Source organism: Arachis ipaensis, chromosome B4 (genome assembly GCF_059453495.1).
Source record: "Arachis ipaensis isolate K30076 ecotype BB chromosome B4, ASM5945349v1, whole genome shotgun sequence".
Taxonomy (NCBI): domain Eukaryota; kingdom Viridiplantae; phylum Streptophyta; class Magnoliopsida; order Fabales; family Fabaceae; genus Arachis; species Arachis ipaensis.
In genome coordinates, this window is record NC_142439.1 from 13,533,161 (window position 1) to 13,558,244 (window position 25,084).

The window sequence follows — 25,084 nt, forward strand, 5'->3', positions numbered from 1 at the left end:
TCAACCCTCTCTTCGGATTGAAATTTTGGAGCCTGTTCCCATTCCATAAAACTGCCAACGAAGAGGAAGTCACACAATTCAATATAAGATTAATGGTAGCCTTTGGAAACCCAAACCGGACCAAAGTAGCTTCCAGAAAACGCCAGTCTACCCTGTCATAAGCTTTTTCCAAATCAATCTTGAATGCCATGGTCCCTTTTCGAGACTTGGTGTTCCTCATGAAGTGCATAATCTCTTGAGCAATGATAATATTCTCTGTGGTTCCTCTTCCTGGAATGAACCCTCCTTGCAAAGGACCAATGATCTCCGACAGGAAAGGTCTGAACCTGTTAACTAGAACCTTTGTGACAATTTTATAAATTACATTACATAAACTAATAGGCCGAAACTCCCGTAAGGAAGAGGGAACTTCCACTTTAGGAATTAGAACAATGAGAGTATCGAAAATAGCCGCATTCAGTGGCTCACCCTCAAAGGCTCGCTTGACCAGTCTACACACATCGTTGCTCAGAGAGTCCCAGAACTCTTTGTAGAAAATTGCTTGGAATCCATCTGGCCCTGGGGCTTTAAATGAACTCATGGTCATCACAGCTCTTTTAACCTCTTCAGACGTCACCGGTTCCACTAACTTTTGACAAGCCTCAATACTAAGAGACGGGCAAGAAAAAGGCCCCATGGCGTCCAGGTCAATATCCTCCCTTGTAGAAAAGAGCTTTTGAAAGAAAGAATTTGCCGCCATTTCTAGAGTCGTAGTCTCCGTGGCCCAAGACCCATCCTCCAAAAATAACCCATGAATTTTGTTCCTCTTTCTCCTGATAACTGTCTGCAGATGAAAAAATTTTGTATTTCTGTCTCCACATCTCACCCATTGTTCTCTAGATTTTTGATACCACAACAACTCTTCTTGAAGAAGGACAGCATTCAGTTCCTGATGCAAAACTTGCTCTTTGATCCTAAGCTGTTGATCCTCTCGACTTTCCAGAGTAATCTGAACGTCATTCAAAAGCCTCTCCAACTCCCTTTTCTTAACAAAAATATTGCCAAAAACCTTTTTATTGAAGCTAGTTGCATCTTTTTGAACCTCCAACAAACATTTGACTACATCCGGAGCTCCTCTATTCCAAGCTGTATCAACAACATTCCTAAAAAGAGGATGAGTCATCCACGCAGCCTGGAATCTGAACGGACGATGGCCCTTGGTAGCCCTCTTTGCCATCTTGCACCTAGTGAATAATGGGCAATGATCAGAGTGAAGGCGCGCCAGTACCTCAGTATAAGCCTCCGGAAACATTAGTCGCCAGTCCTGGTTGATGACTGCTCTATCAAGCTTCTTGGCCACCTGCACCCCACCTTTCACCTTCCTGTACCAAGTGAATCTTCTCCCAATAGCCCCCATATCAAACAGCCCACAATCCTCCAATGTTTCCGCAAATTGTTCTGCTCTGGCAAGTCTAAATTGCCCCCCTCTAACTTCACTCTGCAACAAAACATCATTAAACTCCCCTAACACAATCCAAGGTCCGTGGATCATATTAGCAATCTTTGTCAAGTCACCCCACAGTTCTTTACGCCGATGTATATGCGGATTAGCATACACCGCACTGCAGTAACTAGATGTATTGCCCATAGTGATTTCAAAACTGATACATTGATCAACTACATCCAATACTCTCACAGAAATATTTGAATTAGAACATAGAACCCAGATACCCCCACTATGACCATTAGCCTCGACAATACCAACACCCTGGTAACCTAGATTATTCCAAAAAGATTTCATCCTCTCGAAAGCAATATGGGTTTCAAACAGAATGAAAAAAGTAGGATGAAATTTATTCGCTAACTCCTTACTATGAACCCGGGCCAATTTATTAGAGGCACCTCTAATATTCCAAAATAGAAAGCTTAAATCTAAATAATCCATAAAACAATTTGTATTGTAAAAAGGACCAACCTCAGCTGAAGTCCCTAACGAGATGATGAAGATCCACCATCATATCCCCCTGAGCCTTGCTTGTCCTTGTCCGGTTGTTGCCCGGTTTGTCTGTGTCCCTCCACTGACAACCCTTCCAATTTGCCGATTTGCTGCTTGCTGGTGTCGCCAAGGCAGTCCGGAGTCGACGGCGAATTCTGCAAAGAAGAAGGGCGCAACCTCTTGTGTCCGTTTTTGATAATGGCAGTGAAAGTCGGCACCGCAACGGAGACAGATTTGCCCTTCACCCCTTGCTGTTTGGAAGATGCCATGCGTGCCTTAGATCCGCTAACCGACCCGGTCTTCACCCCTGATTCGGCTCCTCTCATACGTAGCCCAAAGTCACGGTTCTGGTCTAATTTCTGATTTGAGCGCACCGGCATTTTATCTTTAGATGTTTGTTGGGCTTTGTTTGATTGACTCAATTTTTCTCTCCTTTTACCGCTGACTTTGGTCCAGCCAGCCTCATTTTCCAAATGTTGGGACCCCACTTCCTTCCCATGCAACGTATCATCTAATTCCTCCCCAATTTCTGCAACTATCACTGACTCTTTGGGATTGCATCCAAATTCAAAAATTTTCTCTTTTGAAGCTTCCTGTGGCTGCACCACCCGGGCCGCCGTCTCGGTCACTGATGTTTCCTTTCGATCCACCCTTTCCGAATCTATTGGGGTCATTCTGCAGTCAGTTGCTGGATGCCCGAAACAATTGCACTTGTCACAAATAAGGTGTAAGCATTCATACTCCACCTTATATTCAAACTCATCGACAATCACACTCCGGACCACCGGCAAACCAAGATTAATTTGCACGCAAGCCCGAGCAAATTTTCCCCTTTCCGCCAACTTAGTAGCCAGATCCACCTTGACTGGTCTTCCCACAGCAGAAGCGATTCTCATCATGGCTTTATCCTGATAGTACCATATGCTCAAACCAGAGATTCGAATCCAAACCATAGTCTCCCCGAAAGTGTCCTCACAAGGTTTAAAATCCGGTGTCCATGGCTTGACCGCAATATAGTGACCGAAGATCATCCATGGCCCCCTAGTAAAACCTTCTCTCGATCGTCCATGCGATCAAATTTAACGAGGAAGTACCCAAAACCCACATCCAAGATTTCATATCCACCGGTGATCCTCCATACCCCTTTCAATTTGTGAAACATGGCCGTGTAACTAAGGTTTTTTCCAAGAACCTTAATCACAATTGCTTCCTTGTATGGTTCAGAAAAGATGTTCCTAGCCTCTTCGGAGAAGCAAACTCTTGGAGGCATAGGATCTCCTTGTTTTCCAGTGACCACTGCCATGGAATCCTCATCTAGAGCTTCAGCCCGATTTATCCCTGTGGCTACCGTAGAACCAATAACTTTGTCACGGAACGAAATCTTGGAAGTCACCCTAGAACTAAGGTCGCCCTTACTTGATCCCTCCTTCACACCTGATGCAAACCCCCCACACTCTCCCCCTTATCTCTTTCGATGGCATGGCCATCTTCTTCACCGTGTTTCACCCTCAAACGCTCTCTCCCGCTCTCTCCTTCTCTCATTCTCTCTGAGTACGGAGTACGTACTCTTTCTCTGCTAGGATTTTTTTCTCTTCTAAAACGAATTTATATAATAAAATTATAATAAATGTAAAAAAAAATTAACTATTACTATATTTTTATACTTTTCCGTATTTTAACTATAAATATAATTTTGGTTTTATTATATTATTTATAAAATTTGATTATAAATATTAATCAATTATATATTAATTTAAATCTAATTTAATAACATCGTTTATGAAATTTGATTATAAATATAGACATAAGCCTATTGTAAATTCCTATATGAAATGGTTGATTGATAGTTGATTTTGTTAACTCCATAACTCATATTAAATTTTAATGATTAATAAATGATAAATATAAATTTAAAAATTTTATTAATTCATAAAACAAAAATAATCTTAGAAACTTGAAAATTTCATTAATTCATACAAACTTGAATGATTTTAATTTCATTAATTTCTCCGCTCTTAACATGGGATAAATGACAAGATTTAAAACTTTTCAAATAAGCCTTTCAATTGGATATAGCAAGGCCATAATACTTATTGGATGTGTATACTTTGTAGGTCTTGTAATACTTGTGTATTATCACTCTCCAATACTTTTTTCTTTACATAGTATCTTAGTTCGATAAATTAAGGATTTATTATTATAAATTTAAATTTTACCTAAAATTTTACAATCTACTTACTTGTATATTAAAATTAATTATTAAAATCAGTTATTAATATAAAATATATATTAAAATATAAAATATATATTAAAAATAAGTTAAATAATATGTGTATTTTTTTTTTGGTATCTATAATAGGTGCATATATGTATATATATGATGACTAATTTTAGTAATTAATTTACAATCATGTTATGTGAATATTAAAATTAATTATTAAAATCAGATATTAATATAAAATATATATTAAAAATAAGTTATATAATACGTGTATATATATGTATATGATGGCAAATTTTAGTAATTAATTTTAGTATATAAATAGTATTTTAAAAAATTTATTATTAACTAGTAAATTATTATTATTATTATTATTATTATTATTATTATATATATATATATAATAGAATTTGAATCCTAACACTTATTTAAATGAATTAATAAACTAATTATTAGACTTATTCAAATTAGTTATCACTCTCTAATATTATGTCAAAGAGTAAAGTATTATTTTTGTCTCTAATATTTGGGATAAGTCTCAAAGTTGTCCCTAACATTTCAAAATTGACTCAATATTAAAGGTGTTCAGATCCAAACCGGTCCAAAAAATCGCAAAATCGGACCGATCCAAATCAAAAACCGAATTAAATCGCTCTATTTTAGATATTTTTTGGATTTTGGATCGGTTTTATTGCGGTTCGGTTCGGTTTGCGGCTCCACTATGCAAAACCGAACCGAACCGAAATAATAATAATAATAATAATAATAATAATAATAATAATAATAATAATAATAATAATAATAATAATAATAATACCTTAGTCCCTTACCGTAGCACAATACACTAGCGCCACTTCCCCAAATGTTTGAAACTCTAATCTAAAGAAAGAAACTCCTCTGCCCGCTCTCACTCTTCTAGTATTCGTTCTTCACTCTCACCATCACAGCATCACTCACTCTTACCATCACAGCATCACTCACTCTCAGTCACTCTCACTGACACACGCAAACGCCGTCCGCCGTTCCTCTTCTGAATGATGCCCTTCGTTGTCTCCTCTTCTCTGTGATGCCGCTGCCGCCTCCTCTTCTCGGTGACGCCACTGCCGCCTCTTCTTTAAGGTATATTTTTACTTGCTTTTGTTTATTTTGTTTTGTTCTATTGTTTTAAGATTTTATTTAATTTTAATTTTTACTTGTTAATCTGTGTTAAACTGTTCAAGCCTTCAAGGTATATTTTTTCTTGCTTTTGTTTGTTTTGTTTTGTTATGTTGTTTTAAGATTTTGTTTAATTTTAATTTTTACTTGTTAATCTGTGTTAAACTCATAAGCTGTGTTAAAATGTTCAAGCCTTCAAGGTATATTTTACTTACTTTTGTTTGTTTTGTTTTGTTCTGTTGTTTTAAGATTTTGTGTAATTTTAATTTTTACTTGTTAATCTGTATTAAACTGTGTCAAACTGTTCAAGGTATATTTTTACTTGCTTTAATTTTTACTTGTTTTAATTTTTACTTATTAGACTGTGTTTTAATTTTATTTTGTTCTTGTTGTACTATTATTCTTATTATTAAAATTGGTTAAACTTTGTATTAAATTAAGTATTTTGTTCTTGTTGATTGAAATTAAATTCTATTTTTTTATCTTCTGCAGATTTTATATTTGTTCGGTTGTTTTTAGCTTTCAATTCGAAGGTCAACAATGTCAGCTTCATATCCTGAGGTAATTTTTTTATTGTGTAATGTGTATGTTGGTAACAACTCAATATGTTAATTAATTGAGAAAAATATTAAAATAACATAAACTGATTAATTATTCTTTGTTATCACAGGATGTTCAAAGTAGCGAGCCAGGATTTACCAGTGCTACTCCATCCACTTTTCAATCAGTCAGATCTTTAGGACAGTCAGAGTCAATGCCGCCTCCACAGCAGCAATCGCAGCCACAAACTCAGACGCAGACACAGCCACCATCGCTGCCGCCACTGCCGTCACACAGTGATCAGAACAATGAAGGAACTAGATCTAAGAGGAGGAGAGGCAAAGCAAATGTTGCTAATGAGTCACCTAATCCTAGCCAGTCTGAGGAACAAGACACAGGTAACACTAAAAAACCTGTTAGACCTAGATCTTGGACTTGGAAGCATTTTAAAAAAGATGATAGTGGTCCCAAACCTAGGGCTATATGTAAGTGGTGTGGAGCATCTTATGTGGCTGATTCGCATAAAAATGGTACTAACAATCTTAAAAGTCACTTGTTGAGTCAGTGTAGAAAATTTTCAAAAGATTCACTTGATCCCACACAAAAAACACTTGTTATGCAGCAACTTAAAAAAGAAGAAGGAAATGGGCTGGGTAATTGTTTGACTACTGTATCATTTGATCCTGATTTATGTAGACAAGCTCTTGCTAGAATGATAATCATAGATGAGTTGCCTTTTAAATTTATCGAAGGGAAGAGATTTCATTATTTCATGAGTGTTTTACAGCCAAAACTCCATATTCCGGGCAGAATTTCAGTTGCTAGGGATTGTTGGAACTTGTTCATGAATGAAAAACATAAGTTGAAGAGTGTCTTTATAAACTCAAATCAAAGTGTGTATTTGACCACTGATTGTTGGACTTCTGTACAAAATCTAAACTATCTTTGCCTCGCTGCACATTTTATTGATCAAGATTGGAAGTTGCAAAAGAGAATTTTTAACTTTTGTCTCATCAAGAATCATAAAGGTGAAACAATTGGTAGGAAGATAGAAAAATATCTTTTAAATTAGGGAATAAGTAAAGTCTTTAGCATCACAGTTGATAATGCTAGTTCAAATGATGTTGCCATTTGTTACTTGAAAGGTAGAATGGAAGATTGGAATTCACATCCTTTAAAAGGTGAACATTTGCATGTTAGGTGTTGTGCTCATATCTTGAACTTGGTGGTGAATGATGGTTTGAAAGATATGCATTCTTAATTAGTAAAATTAGAAATGCTGTTAGATATGTCCGTGCTTCTCCTAGTTGTATGGATAGGTTTAAAAGTTGTATTAAAGAGGCTAGGATCCAAGACTGCTCTTGTGTGCAATTAGATGTCCCCACTAGGTGGAATTCCACTTACATAATGCTTGATAGTGCTTTAAAATTTCAAAAGGCCTTCAAGAGATTAAGTGAGAGGGATGCTGAGTTTGTAATGATGCAAGGGGGCATTCCAAAGAATGAAGATTGGGATAATGCAAGATGTTTTGTGAACTTTTTGAAGATTTTTTTCGATGTAACCAAAAAAGTCTCGGGTTCTACATTTGTGACTTCTTCTTCATATTTTCATCACTTTTGTTCAATTCTTAGTTCTTTGAAGACTTGGGCTGATAGTAATGACATATTACTTAAGGGTATGGCTACAAAAATGAAGGCTAAGCATGATAAATATTGGCGTAACTTGAGGAACATGAATATGATGATTTTTGTTGCTGTGGTACTTGACCCTAGATACAAGATTAAGTTTGTTGAGTGGAGTTTTCAAAGGTTGTTTGAGAAGGAGGATGCTGATTTCTTATGTGGTAAGGTGAATGAAGTATTCAATGACTTATTTAACAGCTATAGGGTTGCTCTCAATAGTGATCAAGCACACCAATCTACACAACAGCCAAGATGTGGATATGGATGATAGTGCCTTTGATGATGTTCGCTTTGTGGCAGCATTTGAAAATGATGTACAAGCAAATGAGAGTGTCAACACAAATGAAGTGGATTTATATCTCATGGAGTCCTTGGAGAAACCAGTTGATCCAAGTAGTTTTGATATTTTAACTTGGTGAAAAGTGAGCTCTAACAATTACAAATATCCTGTTCTAAGTCAAATTGCGAGGGATATTCTAGCTATGCCGGTGTCAACGGTTGCTTCTGAATCCGCCTTTAGCACTGGAGGTAGAGTGCTTAATCAAATATAGGAGCTCTCTTACTCCAAAAACTGTTGAAGCTTTGATTTGTGCACAAAATTAGTTTCGAGCCAATTCATTGCCAATTGACCTTGAGGAGTCTTTTGAAGAATTTGAAAAACTTGAGAAAGGTAATGTTCTTTAATATTATGTTTTATTTTATCTTCACATAGTGATTAAATTTACTATTTGATAATATGTTTAACTTACTAATATTTATTTTATTATATTTTATTGTAGAACTTGAGCCAATTCTTCAACTAATAGATGAAGAAGACTCTGGTGATGAATCTGATTAGTGATCAGTGCTTCAGCTTTCAGTTTAAAGTTTTTTATGTTATGTTTTTATTAAGACTTTGCTATGTTATTTAATTTTGTGTTGTTGAGACTTGTTTAGTTGTTTTGATGCTGAAGAATTATTATTTTATCAAGACTTGTTGAATATGTTGGATTGTTGGACAATTGGACATGTTGGTTTATAATGTTTTGGAATTTTTATTTTATTATTACGTTGGATTGTGTTTTATTATTATGATGGATTGTTGGACAGGTTATATAACTTTATAAATTAAGTTATTATATTGTATTTAAAAAACCGCGGATCCAAACCGATCCAAACCGCACCGCACATAAATTAAGCGTTCGGATCAGATGACTTTTTTCTTTAAAATCGAACCAAACCGCACCGCGAACACCCCTACTCAATGTTGTCCTGCCGTTAGGAATCTGTTAACGGAATTGATGGCGGAATAAAATTGAGACGATTTTGAAACGTTAGGGACTTAAATAGGACGAACACGTTGTGGACAAAAACGATACATAGAAATAAATTTTAATTTTATCCTTCAATAATATCAATTTTTTACGGTACATAGTTATTCAATTATTTTTTAATCACATCTAAATAAATTACACTTAATCACATTAATTTTATTCTAAAGAAATTTATTTTTTTATAATTTTACTCTTACAAATGTTATACTCATCCTAAAATGTTTGTAGAATGACTAATACATAAACTTGTGAGAAAAAAATGATACATATACAATAAAGAAATGTGATTCTAGACATTTTACAAATATTTTATGATGACTAAAAATATTTAAGAGTAAAATTATATAAAAAAATAATTTTATTTAGAATCAAAGTAATGTAATTAAGTATAATTTACTTAAATGTGATTAAAAAATAATTGAATAACTATGTACCGTAAAAGATTGATATTAGTGAAGGATAAAATTAAAATTTATTTCTAATCGTTTTTGTCCCCAACATTTTCGTCCTATTTAAGTCTCTAACGTTTCAAAATCGTCTCAATTTTGTCCTGCCGTCAATTCCGTTAACAGATTTCTAACAGCAAGACAACATTGAGTCAATTTTAAAATGTTAGGGAATTAAATAGGACGATTCAAAAGTTAGAGACAACTTTGAGACTTATCCCAAACGTTGGGGACAAAAACGATACTTTACTCTATATCAAAAGAAGAACCCACCTGGGCCAGGTTCAGAGCCCAAAAAACTATTAACATGTCAACCAAAAACAATTTGAATAATATTATACGCTAAATTTTTTGGATTTAGATTCTCTAAATTTTAAATTTTACTTTAGAGAGTAAAGTATGATCTATCATCATTTATTTTATAAGTGGGATTAAGAGAAAATATGAGAGAAAAAACATTCAATGGTGAGAATTGAGAAATATCACTTTACCCTCTAAAATAAAAATATAAAATTTAGAGAATTCAAATTCAAAATTTTTTGTTAACTAAATTAATCTAACATAATAAAAATCAATTATAATTAATATTATTCAAAATCTTATTATTTAATTTAACTAGACTTTTTTTTTACCAAAGATATGAGACTCGAACCCGCAACCTCTTAATTGAGTATAGGGAGATTATGCCATTTGAGCTATTATTCATTGACAAAAAAAAATTTAATTATTAACATTCGCAAATAAACGAATAGAACAAACAACTATGTTATACAAAATATCAATTACTACCCATAAATTCGTATCTGATATTTTATAAAAAAAAAAGTTATTATATTATTATAATAATTAATAAATTTAATTATTAATTTATTATAAAATTAATTATTCTGAAGACTTAGAAAAATAAATAATTTGATGATTAATTTTTAATTTGCTGGTAGATGTTTTTTTTTCTTTTACGCAATTCATGACTTTTGTTTGGAAATAACATAACACCATGATGGCTTACTAAAAAAAAACATGATGATGTGATTATGCGAAGAGAATAGCGATAGTGAAAGAGAAAGAGGAAGATGGCATCATCGGTGGCGAAGAACATTCTCAAATCGATCAGAGAGAAAGGTTTCGGCGCCTTCCTCAGACAGCTCAAAGATGAAGGCTACCTGTTTGTTCCCTTTTCCTTTTTATTTCCTTCCACAAATTCTTCGCTTCCATGGATTTTGTTGCCTTTTATTTTAGGGTTTTTTGTTGTTCTTTCAATTCTTCTCACAATCTTCAACTCACTACTTCTCTGTTCTCATTTCACATTTCACATTTCAGGAGGTGCCTTCCGGACGGAAATCTCTTGTAAGTCAATTACTCTGCTTTGATCTTTTGCTTTATCATCTTTTCGAATCCAGAAAAACTTAGTCTTAATTGGATAGCTATGAATTGTTTTAGTCTATAGGCTTTTCTTGCTGCTGCTTACATATTATTCAAGAAAAGATAGTTTTTGTAGAGATTCGTTTAGATGCAATTGAAGAAGGCTCCTCCAATATTCACACTGTATTTCAGCTCCATCATCATTAGGTTGTTTATTAATCAATCTGTTGAATTGTATCATGAAGTGTGTGATTGTGATTATCTAAGGGAATGTGAGAGTGAGAAGTGTTTCTTTTAAGCTTACAAGCTTCAATGTTCAAACTACAAAGACATGCACACAACAGATTCTGGTTTTACACCGATACTCATTTCTAGTTCCTCTCCAAATTCCCTGAATTTCCAAGATTTCTTTTCTCTTATTATTTTGCCCTAGTGACAGGCTCTTTTTTTTTGCAAGTCAATTCTTGTGTTGTTTTTATTACTTTCATTTATCAGAGTGATTATTTTAGTTACTAAAAGAAAGGGTTCATCTGCATTACAAGTAAATATTATCATCAATGTTACTGCCTCAAGTGTATCTTAAACTAAGAATGCACGTCAAGAAAGAAAAAAAATTCTACTTGTTTACAGTAGCTAGAGATGATGATGGGATTGAAACCAGTTGGAAACCAAAATTTCATAAACTGGTGTAAACTGGTTTTTATGTTGAAACCGGTTTGCCTTATGTCAATGTGGTTCAATTTTGGTTTTCAAACCATTCATAGTGGTTTGGTGTGGTTTTTATTTGGTTATTAGAAATATCAAACCAGGTCCATCCCTGTATGCCAGTATTTTTTTGCCTGTCAATCTAATTTTGTCTGAATTTATGTAGGCAAACCAAGATCCATAATATTGGTGCAACGCTTGTTGGTGTTGACAAATTCGGTAACAAGTATTATGAGAAACTTGAAAACACACAATATGGTTAGTTTCAGCTCCCTGCTGTCTGTCTCTCAAGTGTGCATATGTATAAGGGTTTAAGAATTACACATGGCTGAAAGCAGTGAAAATAAACCCTTAAAGTGCATATAGGTAGGAATGACCTTGTTCTTAGGTAACAACAGTAACATAAACATTATGGTTGCTACACATAGCAACCTGACTATGACATAGTGAACAAGAAAAGGATATGGTGAAAATGCTATGGCTTTCTTAATACTGCCCGGAAAATGACAGTTCTGTTCTACTGTCCTTTGATGGCCCATACAACAATTACACGTTACAGTTCGGCAAGAGTTAAAGTGGGTTGTGTGCTAAACAAATGGTTCAAACCTTAAGAACTAATATGCATCCCCACCCCTCTCCTTTCTTTTCTCCTCACTCATGTCTGGAAATCTGCCAGATAGTTAGCCTTGAATTTCAATATGAGGTGTGCTCATACATGCTGTTCGGTTCCTTGAAATCTGGCAGGAAGACACAGGTGGGTTGAATATGCAGAAAAGAGTAGATATAATGCTTCACAAGTTCCACCTGAATGGCATGGTTGGCTCCACTTCATTACTGATCATACAGGAGATGAGGTAAGTTCAGTTATCCCTAGGTAGTGTCATCTGGTCTGCAAATTCGCAGCTCCAAGATAATAATGTGGGCTTTGTTGCAGCTTCTTTTGCTGAAACCGAGAAGGTATGGTGTTGAACACAAAGAAAATTTATCAGGAGAGGGTGAACAGTATATCTATCATTCCAAGGGACATGCACTTAATCCAGGACAGAGAAACTGGACAAGGTACCAACCATGGCAATCCAAGCTTGAACCATAATTACAGTCCATCTGTGTTGAAAATTTTCCTGAATGTTGGTTTTGACATTCTGGATAAATGATTTGCATTCGCATTGAGGGGGGTGCTTTTTCCCGTTGAATAAAATGAATTATTAGCTATTCTGTTCGACAAACTCACTTTGTAATTCAAATGTTTCCTTACAGAGTCACAAATTTCCATTTATCTGCGTGAATACGTTTTCTGGGATTAGTGTGTTTTTTGTTGGCGTCTATTACACCCTATACTTTCTATTGAGAAATCGCAATCACATCTTATACTACTTAAAGCTATATGCATGTACGTAGGGGTGGCAATGGGTAGGGTTTGGAGCCAACCCTAACCCTACTCGTGGGTTGAAAATATCTCAACCGTAACCCTACCCGTTCTTAACCCGCGGATACCCGACCCTACCCGCGGGTTACAAAAAAAGAAATAATATTATTATATAACTTGATGATAATTTAAAATAAAATTGACTTTTATGTAAAAAAGTTTATTAAATTATCAATTAATGATCTTCTTTTAATGACTAAGAATTTTTTGCATTTAATAAGAGGTCTTTAGTTCAACATTCACTTAAAACATATTTTTATATATATAACATATAGTACGGGTTAGTCGGGTAGGGTTGAGGTTCAACTCGCACCCTACCCGACCCGCACGAGAACTCTACCCGCACCCTACTCTACCTGCTGCGGACGGATTGACAACCCTACCCGACCGGGTGGGGTCGGATTGGGTATCCGCGGGTAGGGTACATGTTGTCACCCTACATGTACGTATGAAACCCACGTCTTTTGCCTTAAAAATAGTTTTCAATGTATTACGGTTTATGATTACATAGTTCCCTCTTTGAAAATAAAAATATTCATTTGAGGTTACGATGCTCATTTTCATTTTTGGCAGAACACATTTATATATGTGGTGAATTTTAGTATGTCTATCTTTATAGTGATTACAGTAGCTATGTAATAGTATTAAAATTAAATATTTTTTATATTTTAATAACTTTTTAGAATATTATAATCATTATGTTTACTGTAATATAAGAATACTAGAATAATCCAGTATATATATACATTAAAAACCTGACCCCACGTGAAGAAGATTAGAAGCATGGTGGTAAGAACTAAATCGCTAATTAAACTGATCAGATTATTGGTTTATTAATTTATTGGTTTAACTGATAAATTATTAGTTAAATTGGTAAAATTAGTTCTAAGTAAATAAAAAATATAAAAATAATTTTTTTTTTCATTATAATAAAATAAGTTTATTTACCATATTCTAGTGTTAATGCATATGTTTAGTGGTGTATCACAAATAATATCAAAGGTAGATCAATTTTAACTTGCAAGAATTCGTCTCATATGTATCATTATGTACCAAAGTGCATACAATATGGTTGACGAATATCATGTTATGAAAGAGTTTAATCAAAGTTAAAATTCAAATCCAGCAGCCAAGCTTCTAATCTACAAAATGCTAAAACCTTTGATGATAATTTGCATGGTAATAGAAATACTATAACGACAAATAATTCTCTAAAAGGTGTTATTATATATTCCCAAACCATTTTTATGTGTCATGTACATGTACAAGCCACCACAAATGCCCAAAACTGGCATGTTTCATCACAAAGTAAATAACACAATACCTATAACTAAATCTAAGTAGGGCAACTTATTAAGCAACTGATATATCGCTTCTATGGAGTAACAACCTCAAGCCTTGTTTGGTGCTTCTCCAACTTTCTGCAGCAAGACATGACAAGATGAGTCCTAAGCAAATTGATATGATGCACAGAAAATTCGAAAATAAAATTTGTGAATGATATATGAATAGTAAAATATGCATTTAGCCTAATCATGCCAGTCACATTTAGCATATCTAACTGAAATTCGGAACCTCATGAACTAGGTTGGTAATTTCATGAATTGAAGAAAGAGAACCCAAACTTAGAAACCATGCCAATTACAATTCAGTAATGATATATCTTCCTGAACATCTTCCGCAAATTCAGAGTGTAAGAAGCAGTCACAAAACTGAATTCGGACTTCCAATGAAGGTAAATTTATGTACCTCTTCTTTGTTGCCCTTTCCTCTAGTGAAGAACTTGCAAGTCCCATAGATGAATGCGCCCCACCCAGCCAACGAAACAAACACAAACTGCAATGGCAGAAGATTCAGAAATACTTAAAATATTACCATAAACAAATATCTGGGAAACAAGACAATGAAGTAACTAAAAATATAACATAAATATAACACAAATAAACAGAATTTCATAATCAAGAATTAACAAATATATCATAAACAGAATAACTAAAAAATCAGAGATAATGCAGAACGCAGAGAAGTGAAGAATGAGCAATGAAAAGACCACCAACCTGTCCGACAGTCCGAGAGAGGACGGCGAGGACGCAACGAAGAGGACGGCTTGCGACCCAAAACGCGACGGTGAGATGAGGTTGAAACGTCGTCGGAGGCGCACCGGAGACGAAGAAGACGACAGGCCGGCGGTGAGGTGATGTAAGGTGAGGTTTTCTTGAAGGGATTAGCGTTAGGAAAAAGGAGTATTCAACTAATTCGAGTGTTTTCTTTTTCAAACTCAAAACGACGTCGTTTTGGAAAAGAAAAGAAAAAGAGCTTCAAACCAGCCGGTTACATAAAACTGCCATTCTGATTTTTATCAAAATCGGACACTTTAACCCGATCTTTACCAGTTGTGTTCCTTATCCAGTCAGAATGACCAATCAAACCGGCCAAGTGACCAATTTACTGATTTTCTAGTCAAACCAACCGGTTTGGTCCGATTCTTACCACTATTATTAGAAGAGTACTAAAGAACAAATTTTTCGTTGAAAGTTTTGAATAAAGTTGTCCAAATATTTGTGGATGCTTAGATGATTAAATTTTGACCAACACATTCGCCCGTAATTTAGCAAAGTTGTTTCTATTGTTTTCAATTATTAGAAGATAATTTCGTCGATTGATAGAGAAATGGGATATTCCACAAACATGACCAAAAATAATTTAGTAAAGTTCCAAATTCCAATATAAAGAAGGAGACTAAAATTAAAAGAACAAAAGCTAAAAAAACCGCAACCAATCTTAAGACAGTTCTTGATATTTAACAATTCTTCTTTCACGCCCTCGCTCGCACTTGAAAAAGACCAGTCTCAGACAGTTCCTACCATAAAGCCATCTTCCTTACCAGCTGCTACATATTTCATTACAATCAGGTGACTGGAATATTTCTTCTTTCTATCTACCTCCTAAACATGCCAGAATGTTGTAGCGTTCTGCAGTAATCCAATATGGTTGGGGAACTCTTTATTTGTTCCCATATTTTGACTGAATTCTTCAACCATTCACGCTCAGACACAGGTCTCACGAAAGATGGCGGCTTCATCGACAAAATCTATAAGACAGTAAACACATCCCGCCATGTCAGAGCAAAGGTAATATAACAAAGGCTAAAAAAATTGGTAATATAAACGAGGCTAAAAGTTAAAAATTAAGAGTAATACACATTGTGTGTGTAGAGAGGAGGGGGGAGAGAGATAGAGAAAGAAACCTGATCCCGTAATTTCCATAATGCAGATATGTAACTTTCATGCCGAGCTCTTGGGTTTTCTTCCTTTTGCTTGAATGGGATTGCATGCATATTTAGCATGCCAGAATCCATATTACTTGCATGTTGCTCCCCAGGCTTGCTTCCAGTGTGTTCTCTGGCAAATGAGGATGCTTTGAAATACTGCAAAAGTGCCCTTCTCAACTGCACAACATTTTTGGGAGTAAAGTCTTGCTCATGCAACCTATAAAGCTCAAAAGAAAATACATATTAGTGTTTTTTCTCTATGCAACAATCTTAATTTAGTTTAATAGCAAAAAGAAGTGGAGACAAGCTAGAATAGTGATAATATGATTTTATACATTATATCAATGTCAGCCAAATTACTCATGGAAACAAGAAATACTCTCTTGCACTTAATTTTTCTTTACCAATAATCACAACCGATTAAAATAAAAATATTAGTTAGTCCCTCTTTGCTTTGTGATTTTTTTACGTTTGTATATAGTTGACAGTGTGGACATACATATAGTTGGTAACACATACCCTATTTCTAAAATCTTTCTAAACTTTAAAGGAGGAATTCCTGAAAAATTGTATGTTCAGCCAAGATATTAGAAGAAAAGGGAACTGGTCCGGCAAACAAGTGGCTAATGAAATCATACAACAGGGTCGTCAACTATTCACCATTTCTCATTCAGTAATTCCCTCCACGTTCTTTCATAGAAGGGATATTACTGTGTTAGTCAGAGAGTTAGAGACTATCAGTTGTTAGTTACAATTAGTATGCTAATAACTTACTTATTACCACCTTATATAAGGATGAATCTCTATTTTAAATTCAACGATTCTCACAATTTAGTAAATCTTACATTGTATATTTTCTATTCTATTCTCTCTTTTCTCTGAATACCATTGATATCAACACAGTTTGATGACATTACAAATAGAGAGATTTTTCTTACTTGGTGTGTACAAAAACAGGGGTAGCCATGTACTCTTCACGTTCAGGAACTTTGTAATCTTTTTCAAGCCCCAAATTAGAGCTCTGGGAAAGTGATGAAGCCGGCAAGGATGGGTCTGGTATCCCATGCTTCAACAAGTCAGCCTACAAGATAACAACTAGAGTGTGGTCACTCCTTTTTATACATTTATGAAAGTGTATCTGCAAAATATGTACAAGGATTTCAAATTAATCAAGAAGGCCTAGAAAATGCGTCATGTAAAATATTTCTCTTTTTTTTTTTTTCCATCAAAAACATAATTTGCTTGTCCATACCAAATGAGTCATGTAAAATTTACAGAACTCTGATGAACAAAGACCAATCAAGTAACTATTATGTTTATTATTATCTGAACCAATCAATAAAAGAAATAACAGATTCCAAAAGCATAAACGAAATTTGAGAGTGCAGTTATTGTTATTCTGACAGTGAATGCATAGAGCATATAGGAAACGATCCAAACTAAGAAGAGCCTATGACCTAAATCTTGCTATACATTACTCTCTTTTTTTATCTCATATAAGTTTAGATGATAGGAAAACCAGATCACATCAAACAGTTGTTATAAAAAGGTAAGGGGTTGTACCATTTCCATATTTCAAAGGTCAAGTAAAACACTAATAAGATGAAGCAGCAACTATCACCATGAGGATCATTGTAAAATGTAATGGACGGCACACAAGATTAGCCAATACAAGTAGACTATACCCATTGAATGCATTGAAATAACAAATGACACAACAGCTAAACCTATCTTCTGAATAACAACATAGTTTACACAGATGGAAAAATTACTTTTTTAATTATTGAACAAGACTTAAACCATCTGTAACAACAACAAAAAAGTTGAAGTAAATGACATACCGTCAACGTCAAATGCCACATGCTATCATCATGAACTCCATCTGACACCACCAGCACAACATGGCATATAGATGCAAGTAGAACAGCAAGCTATAAAGATTCCTTGCAGCACCACAACATAGTCAAATTCATCAGATTATAGCAATACAAGTAATAAAAATTATCAATTGTGATCAAGTTAATACATGATTGGATTTTCATCGGAGAGAAAGAGGGAAAAAATTGGGAGTCAATGTTTACCTGAATATTCATAATCTCATGAGCCAATTCAGCTGACAGTGATTCTCCAGTTATCACTGAAATCGTCGAAGAGCCATCCGGTCTCATCATCTCGGCTAAAACCGAAGCACTAAACACAGGCTACAAAGGCAAAACAAAAAGCATGAACCAAAACACAACAGTTCAAGCAACGAACTAAGATATCATGGGTGGCATTTTACCTGAGTATCAAGAAGAATAATACGTTCAGAAGATACCCTAGGTTCAATGCCAGTAGAACAATGCCTTGCCATGGCTCTGGTCTCTTCAGACTGTGTGGAAAAAGGTGGTAGCATCCCTGTAAGCTTACACACACATCAAATCAGAGTTGAACACATGGATTATGGAAACTACAACACAATAATCAAACTCAACTAGGAAAACGTTAATTCAATAATTAAATTGCGTGAAGAATAAACTGACCAGGTGAAGTTGAATCAAAACCATAAATTTCGTTCATAATAGTTGATTTTCCAGCTCCAGATGGCCCAATCACCCCAATCACAGTGAAATCAGTATTCTCAGTCAAAAACTGCGAACATTTTCAAAATCCAGTTGCTAAGTTTACTTCTTCTTTTTTTCGGTCTCTGTGACCTAATTGTAAAGACTATAATAGAAGCAAAGAAAGACGAAGGCAAAGAGGGATTTACAGGGAGAAAGCGATCGATGTGGAAATCCCAGGAATCGGAGAGAAGGTTGAGAGATGCAACGGAAGGAAGACGAGAACGGAGCTGCGCAGCTTCATCGTCGGCGGCTCCGCCACGGGAAAATTTACCGGTGACGGGACCGCCGGCGACGAGTCCAGGCTTTGCTAGAAGGATCTTCGGAGAAGGAGATGTTTCAGAAGCCATTAATTGGTTATTCAGCTTCTCAGCTTTCACCAAAACTGGATACAGTTCAGTGTGGGTTTTTGTTCTTTCTTCTCCTTTCTCCGTTTGGGTTTAAAAGAATTTAATTTTAATGCAATATAAGGTAGATTTCCATGAGTTAAAGTTAGATTTGTTGGCCTTTATGCAACTGCAAACCAAATTTAAAACCTGGGTTTAACCACCCATGTATATGTTGTTTAGGATTGAAAATTGTCCGATTTATCCTACAAGAAAATAAATTTACGCATATATCTAGAAGTGTTTAAATTTAAATCGATATAAATTAATAGATTTGTTATATATTTAAACAATATTGTTATTTAAGTCTAATTAAATAGACTCAATACCAACAAAAACTATTCTCATTTACGTTCATGCGCAGGGCTTTAGTTATCGTCATCGTCTCCTCCTCCTTCTTCTCCTTCTCTTTCTCTTTCTCTTACTTCTTCTCCTTCTTCGCGTGTTTTCTCCTTATCGTCATTCTTTTGTCGCTGTTATTATTGTTGTTATTACAATATAAAATAAGGAGAAAGAGTTTTGAATTATGCAGGACAACGAATTCAAATGCACATTAATTCACTCAGAAATAAACCGAAATTACATAATGATTGCGATACAATTAACTCAGAAATGAACCGAAACTATATAATAATTGCGACACAATTAACTCAGAAAAAAAGAAAAGCAAAGAATAATGGCAAAAAATATGCAAGTTTGAGGAGCAATGGATGTTAATAATAAAAGATTTTTAACATGAACTTAGAGATTTTTGTATGTGAATTTTAAGTTCAATTGAGCAGAATTTAGCTATAATAAAAAAAATTTTAAAAAAAAGGCTTTTTAGGAAAAAAGGAGTATATCAATGACATCTTATATTAAATTTATAATTCATATTTGAACTGTTTAGAAGATTTTATTTCCTGAGGTTGTGAAGGTTGATGAAATGCTTTTTTTGAGAATATTTGAAAAATATTCATTATATTCATTATTTCTTGTTATGTTTTTTTCTATTTAATTTTATTAATTTTCTAAGGCCTTGTCCAAGAACTAAACTCAAATTTAACACATAATCTAAGAAATTATGTTAAATTTGAGTAAATCAAGAAGAATTTTGAAAAAATGAAATAAGAAGGAGAAAATGAAGAAGAAAGAGATGAAAAAGAAGAAGAAGAAGAAGCAGTAGAAGATGAGGAGGAAGATGAGAAAGAGTTTTGAATTGTGTAGGACCACGAGTACAAATGCACCTTAATTCACTCATAAATGAACCGAAATTATATAATGATTGCGACACATTAACTCATAAAAGAACCGGAATTTACCATAATGATTACGACATATAGACTAAGTTCGAAAACAAGCACACAAATAAGATTGAATCATGAACAAAAATACATCCAAAATCAATTTTGGGTCAGACAACGTCATTAATACGTTTGTTCCTCCTTTTTATTTGATATTTTCTTCTCTTTTTTTTTTTTTGTTTTATTCCTCTCAAGAGAGTAAATAAAAAAATTTGAGAAAATGAAATAAGAAAATGAATATAAAAAAGAAAAAGATAAAAACGAAGAAGAATAAGAAGTAGTACAAGATCACGAGAAAGAGGAGAAAGGGTTTTGAATTGTGCAGGACAACTGTTAGAAACAAGAGACCAAACTAAAGAAAGTGTTTTCTGTATTATTCAGTGTGATGAAAAAGTACAATATACAAGGGGTATATATAGGTGCCAGAAGAATCAAAGTAATAAAGGCATAGAATCCTACAATTAATACACAGATATACTATATAAATATAAACGATACTAACTGATCTTAAAATGATTCTAATGATTCTCTAATGATTCTTTAACATCCCCCCTCAAAACTCAAGTGGGAGCTAAGGATACCAACTTGAGTTTGGATAATAAAATCCGGAAACGAGTCGGGTGATGAGCTTTCGTGAAGATATCAGCAATCTGATCAAGTGTTCCAACAGCAATGAGACGAACAGCATCAATAAGGATACGTTGCCTAACAAAGTGACAATCAATCTCAATGTGTTTGGTGCGTTCATGAAAGACATCATTATGAGCAATCTGAATAGCACTGCGGTTGTCACAAAAAACATCAGTAGGGGACGACTGAGGAGCACCCAAATCTTCAAGAAGCCAACGAATCGAGATAACCTCAGCAGTGGTGTCAGCGAGGGCACGGTACTCAGCTTCTGTGCTTGAGCGAGCAGTGAACGTTTGCTTCTTAGCACGCCAAGAAATGAGAGCGTCACCAAGAAACAAACAGTAACCAGTAGTAGAACGACGATCAGTGGGATCACCAGCCCAATCACCATCGGAGTATGCCTGAAGGGACAAAGAGGAATGGGCAGAAAAATAAAGGCCATGAAATAAAGTGCCTTTGATGTATCGAAGAATGTGAAGAACTGCCGCATAGTGAGTAGTACGAGGAGCTGACAAGAACTGGCTAAGTACATGAACGAGATAGGCAATGTCTGGTTGGGTGACAGTTAAGTAGACGAGTCCTCCAACTAGCTGTCGATACAGAGTAGGATTATCCAAGACAATGCCATCCATAGGAGTAAATCGAACGTTAGGCTCAAGAGGAGTAAACTCAGTGCGACTATCGGTAATTCCGGCTCGAGCAAGAAGATCTGAAGCATATTTAGCTTGAGAGAGATAGATGCCATCATCGGTGGATATAACTTCTAGACCAAGAAAATAGCTGAGAGAACCAAGATCTTTCATCTCAAAAGTATGCTGAAGGGACGCCTTGAGATCAGAGATACCATCAGCATCATCTCCAGTAATGATCATGTCATCAACATACAGAAGTAGAAGAACAACTCCACGTTCACTTTTACGAATAAAGAGAGCATTCTCATGAGGACTGCAAGTGAAACCAAGACCGCATATGGTAGTGCTGAACTTGTCAAACCATTCACGAGGAGCTTGCTTAAGCCCATAGAGTGCCTTGCGAAGTAGACAAACTTTGCCAGAAGGACAAGGATAACCCGGAGGGGTTTCATATAGACTTTCTGTTTCAAATCTCCATTAAGAAATGCATTCTTCACATTCATCTGACTGAGAGACCATCTTTTGACCGCAACAATGGCAAGAAGAGCTCGAACAGATGTGAGACGAGCAACAGGAGCAAAAGTCTCTTCATAGTCAATACCATACTCTTGCGTACAACCCTGAGCAACCAATCGTGCCTTATAACGGTCAATAGAACCATCAAAGCGAGTCTTGATCTTGTATACCCATCTGCTTCCCACAATTTCCTGATTTGAAGGAGAATCAACCAAGTCCCAAGTGTGTGCTTTTTCAAGTGCATGTATTTCTTCCTGCATTGCTTGTTGCCAATTTGGATTTGTGGAGGCTTCTCTGAATGACTTAGGTTCATGTTGATGAAGAATAGTAGAAAAGAAATGATAATCAAGAAGATGAGGAGGTGGATTTCTCACCCTGGAACAGCGAGTGGAAGGAGGCGGCATGACGGTAGGAGTAGGAGCGTCGTCTGGTCCGGAATCATCGGGAGATGGAGAAGGCGGAAGAACAGGAGGCTGTGGAGGGTGACTCGAGATAGAACCTGTAGAATCATCACTAGGAAAAAGATCAACATTGGGGTTAGTGAAAAAAGGTGACTGAGTAGGAGGAATAGACTCAAAGGAGGAGAATCGAGAAAACATGTGATGCTCCCAGAAAACAACATGACGAGATATACGAATACGTTTAGAGAGAGGATCCCAACAATGATAACCCTTGTGTTCAGTGCCATAACCAAGGAAACAACACATACGAGCCCGAGGTTCAAGTTTAGTATGTTCATGAGGCTGAAGAAGAACAAAACAGACACAACCGAAAACTCGAAGAGAATTATAATCTGGGGAGGTACGATAAAGACGCTCAAAGGGAGTAACATTACCAAGAACAGAAGAAGGGAGTCTATTGATAACATGAACAGCAGTAAGAACAGCTTCACCCCAAGTACGCTCAGGACACGAAGAAGAAAGAAGCATTGCACGAACAGAGTCAAGAATGTGACGGTGTTTACGTTCAGCTCGACCATTTTGTTGAGATGTACCAGGGCAAAAAAACTCAGACAAGGTACCCTGTTCTGCAAGAAAGGTTAAGAGTTTGGAATCATGGTATTCCATAGCATTATCACGGCGAAAAACCTTAATGACCTTGGAAAACTGAGTTTTAATCATAGTGGCAAAGTTTATATAAATCTGAGGTAACTCATGGCGATTGGTCATCAAATAAACCCAAGTAAAGCGTGAATAATCATCAATGAAAACAACAAAGTATCGAGCTCCTCCCAAAGAAGCGGTAGGAGCGGGACCCCAAACATCAGAGTGAATGAGATCAAAAGGAGAGCAAGCAAGAGATGAATTATTTTGAAAAGATAAAGCAGGTTGTTTGGCAGTTTGACAAGAAATGCAATCAAAAGATTCATTAGGAACCTGACCCAAAACACCTTGAGACACAAGAGGACGCAATTTTCCTAAGGAACTGTGGGCAAGACGTTGATGCCATAAGTGAAGGGTAGATGGAGAAGAAGCAGCACAGATATTTGGTACAGGAGGAATATGAAGATTCTCGACTTCAAACAACCTTCCACCCTTACGTCCAGTCCCGATGACTTGTCTCGTTCGACAATCCTGTACACGACAACCAGAGAGAGAAAAAGTGACATCAAAACCCAGATCAACAAGTTGACCAACAGAAATAAGATTAAAGCTTAAGTTGGGAATAAAATAAGTATCAGGAAGATGAAGAGTCGACTGGGAGATAGAACCCTTGTGTGTTGCGTGCAAGAGGGAACCATTAGCAGTATTGACAGAAGGTCCATTTGTAGTGGTAGACAGAGACGAGAAGAGATTACGTGACGGAGACATGTGATTAAAGCATCCTGAGTCAAAATACCATTTAGAATTATCTGGAGGAGTCGAAAGAGCAGCAGGGGTATTACCAGAAAGGGAGAGAAGTCGCTGAAGGAGAGACGCAATATCAGATAGAGAGACAGAAGACGAGGTGAGAGGAGCAGAGGTGGTAGATTCAGAAGTAGCATGAACAGCAGAAGCAGGCACACGACGTGGTGGGCGAGTAGGACAGGTAGTAAGCAAATGTCCCGAGAGCTTGCAATAATGGCAGAACAGTTGTGAACAATGGTAGCTAATATGAAATTTCTGATGGCATGTGCGACATTCAACAGAAGGAAAGACGGAGAAGAGGTGCCCAAAACGGTTACAATTTTGACAGAATTTATCATTTCCATGTGTGGTAGCAAAAACAACTGACTTTTCCATAATAGTAGATGTAGAGATCACGAAAAGGAGAGAAAAACTGCAACTTGTAAGCCGAAAATGAGAAAACGGAGGGCAAAATCGGAAAGAGCTCACCAAAAAACCTTAGGGTGGGTCCCACTTGTCTGCCACGTCAGCGACACGTCGCACCACGTCAGCAAAGCGGTGACACGTGGCGGCGTGTGACTGGAGAGAGGAGACACGCTGGCGCTGAGCTGGACGCGGGTCAGCATTGCGGGTTGCTGGAGGATAACAGCGTGACACATGGAGGCTTGCAGAGCGTCCAATATGCGCGAAGATCCAACGGCTGCTGAAGCTTCTAGGCAGAGAAGAAGGGGTGCGGCCAGCGATGATTCGGCGGCGCGTGGCGGTGCGTGCTGATGTCTCTGGTAGCGCGGCGGAGCTCTTTGTAATCGTGAGGATGAGAAGAAGACAATGATATGGTTTATGACAGATATAAAGGTTGGGAAGGCAAGCAAAATGAGGACGAAAGAGGCTGCCTGGAGAAGGAAAAGAAACCAAACTGATTGAACTAAATTTGGCTGAAGCGGTGCCCGGACTTCTGGCGGCGCGTGAGGGAGCGTCCGGCAGCAACAGGCGGCGAGTGTGGCGGCGTTGGAAAGCTTGCAACGAGGAGAAGGTAAGGGTGGCGACGGTGACGAACCAAGGCGTCGGGAGAAAGGCAAAAAATGAGCACAAAGTACTGCCGGTGAAACAAGATA

General features: G+C 36.2%; 3 protein-coding genes and 1 long non-coding RNA gene across 4 annotated transcripts; 1 reads left to right on the forward strand and 3 right to left on the reverse strand.

Moving 5' to 3' along the window:
• On the reverse strand, nt 1-1,780 carry LOC148566713 (uncharacterized). The gene is made up of 2 exons (XM_088484394.1): nt 365-1,780; nt 1-51 (listed from the first exon to the last, which is right to left on the reverse strand). Exons 1-2 carry the CDS (start codon nt 1,778-1,780, stop codon nt 1-3), a joined length of 1,467 nt encoding a protein of 488 aa, XP_088340520.1.
• An 8,513-nt stretch (nt 1,781-10,293) lies between these two features.
• On the forward strand, nt 10,294-12,675 carry LOC107638890 (putative NADH dehydrogenase [ubiquinone] 1 alpha subcomplex subunit 12). The gene is made up of 5 exons (XM_016342290.3): nt 10,294-10,497; nt 10,653-10,679; nt 11,566-11,657; nt 12,144-12,253; nt 12,334-12,675. The coding sequence occupies exons 1-5, from the start codon at nt 10,406-10,408 to the stop codon at nt 12,490-12,492; spliced, it is 480 nt and encodes a 159-aa protein (XP_016197776.1). The 5' UTR covers nt 10,294-10,405; the 3' UTR covers nt 12,493-12,675.
• A 1,440-nt stretch (nt 12,676-14,115) lies between these two features.
• Nucleotides 14,116-15,022, reverse strand: LOC148566714 (uncharacterized). The gene is made up of 3 exons (XR_015881176.1): nt 14,883-15,022; nt 14,575-14,661; nt 14,116-14,246 (listed from the first exon to the last, which is right to left on the reverse strand). It is a non-coding gene; the product is annotated as an uncharacterized LOC148566714 (long non-coding RNA).
• Nucleotides 15,023-15,459: 437 nt separating this feature from the next.
• Nucleotides 15,460-19,285, reverse strand: LOC107638889 (uncharacterized). The gene is made up of 8 exons (XM_016342289.3): nt 18,846-19,285; nt 18,619-18,727; nt 18,378-18,493; nt 18,178-18,297; nt 17,938-18,027; nt 17,035-17,177; nt 16,073-16,313; nt 15,460-15,916 (listed from the first exon to the last, which is right to left on the reverse strand). Exons 1-8 carry the CDS (start codon nt 19,044-19,046, stop codon nt 15,764-15,766), a joined length of 1,173 nt encoding a protein of 390 aa, XP_016197775.1. The 5' UTR covers nt 19,047-19,285; the 3' UTR covers nt 15,460-15,763.
• Nucleotides 19,286-25,084: the final 5,799 nt, after the last annotated feature.

Bases quoted from the DNA above. Each gene is read 5' to 3' on its own strand.
- LOC148566713 (XM_088484394.1), bottom strand. From the start codon at position 1,780: ATGAAATCTTTTTGGAATAATCTAGGTTACCAGGGTGTTGGTATTGTC. The intron at 52-364 runs GTAATTTATAAA...CTTCGTTGGCAG, and splicing joins GGCCTATTAGTTTATGTAAT to TTTTATGGAATGGGAACAGG.
- LOC107638890 (XM_016342290.3), top strand. From the start codon at position 10,406: ATGGCATCATCGGTGGCGAAGAACATTCTCAAATCGATCAGAGAGAAA. The intron at 10,680-11,565 runs GTAAGTCAATTA...GAATTTATGTAG, and splicing joins CTTCCGGACGGAAATCTCTT to GCAAACCAAGATCCATAATA. The intron at 11,658-12,143 runs GTTAGTTTCAGC...GAAATCTGGCAG, and splicing joins ACTTGAAAACACACAATATG to GAAGACACAGGTGGGTTGAA.
- LOC107638889 (XM_016342289.3), bottom strand. From the start codon at position 19,046: ATGGCTTCTGAAACATCTCCTTCTCCGAAGATCCTTCTAGCAAAGCCT. The intron at 18,028-18,177 runs GTAAACATTGAC...GAATCTTTATAG, and splicing joins ATGAGATTATGAATATTCAG to CTTGCTGTTCTACTTGCATC. The intron at 17,178-17,937 runs GTATGTCATTTA...GTTATCTTGTAG, and splicing joins TGTGGCATTTGACGTTGACG to GCTGACTTGTTGAAGCATGG.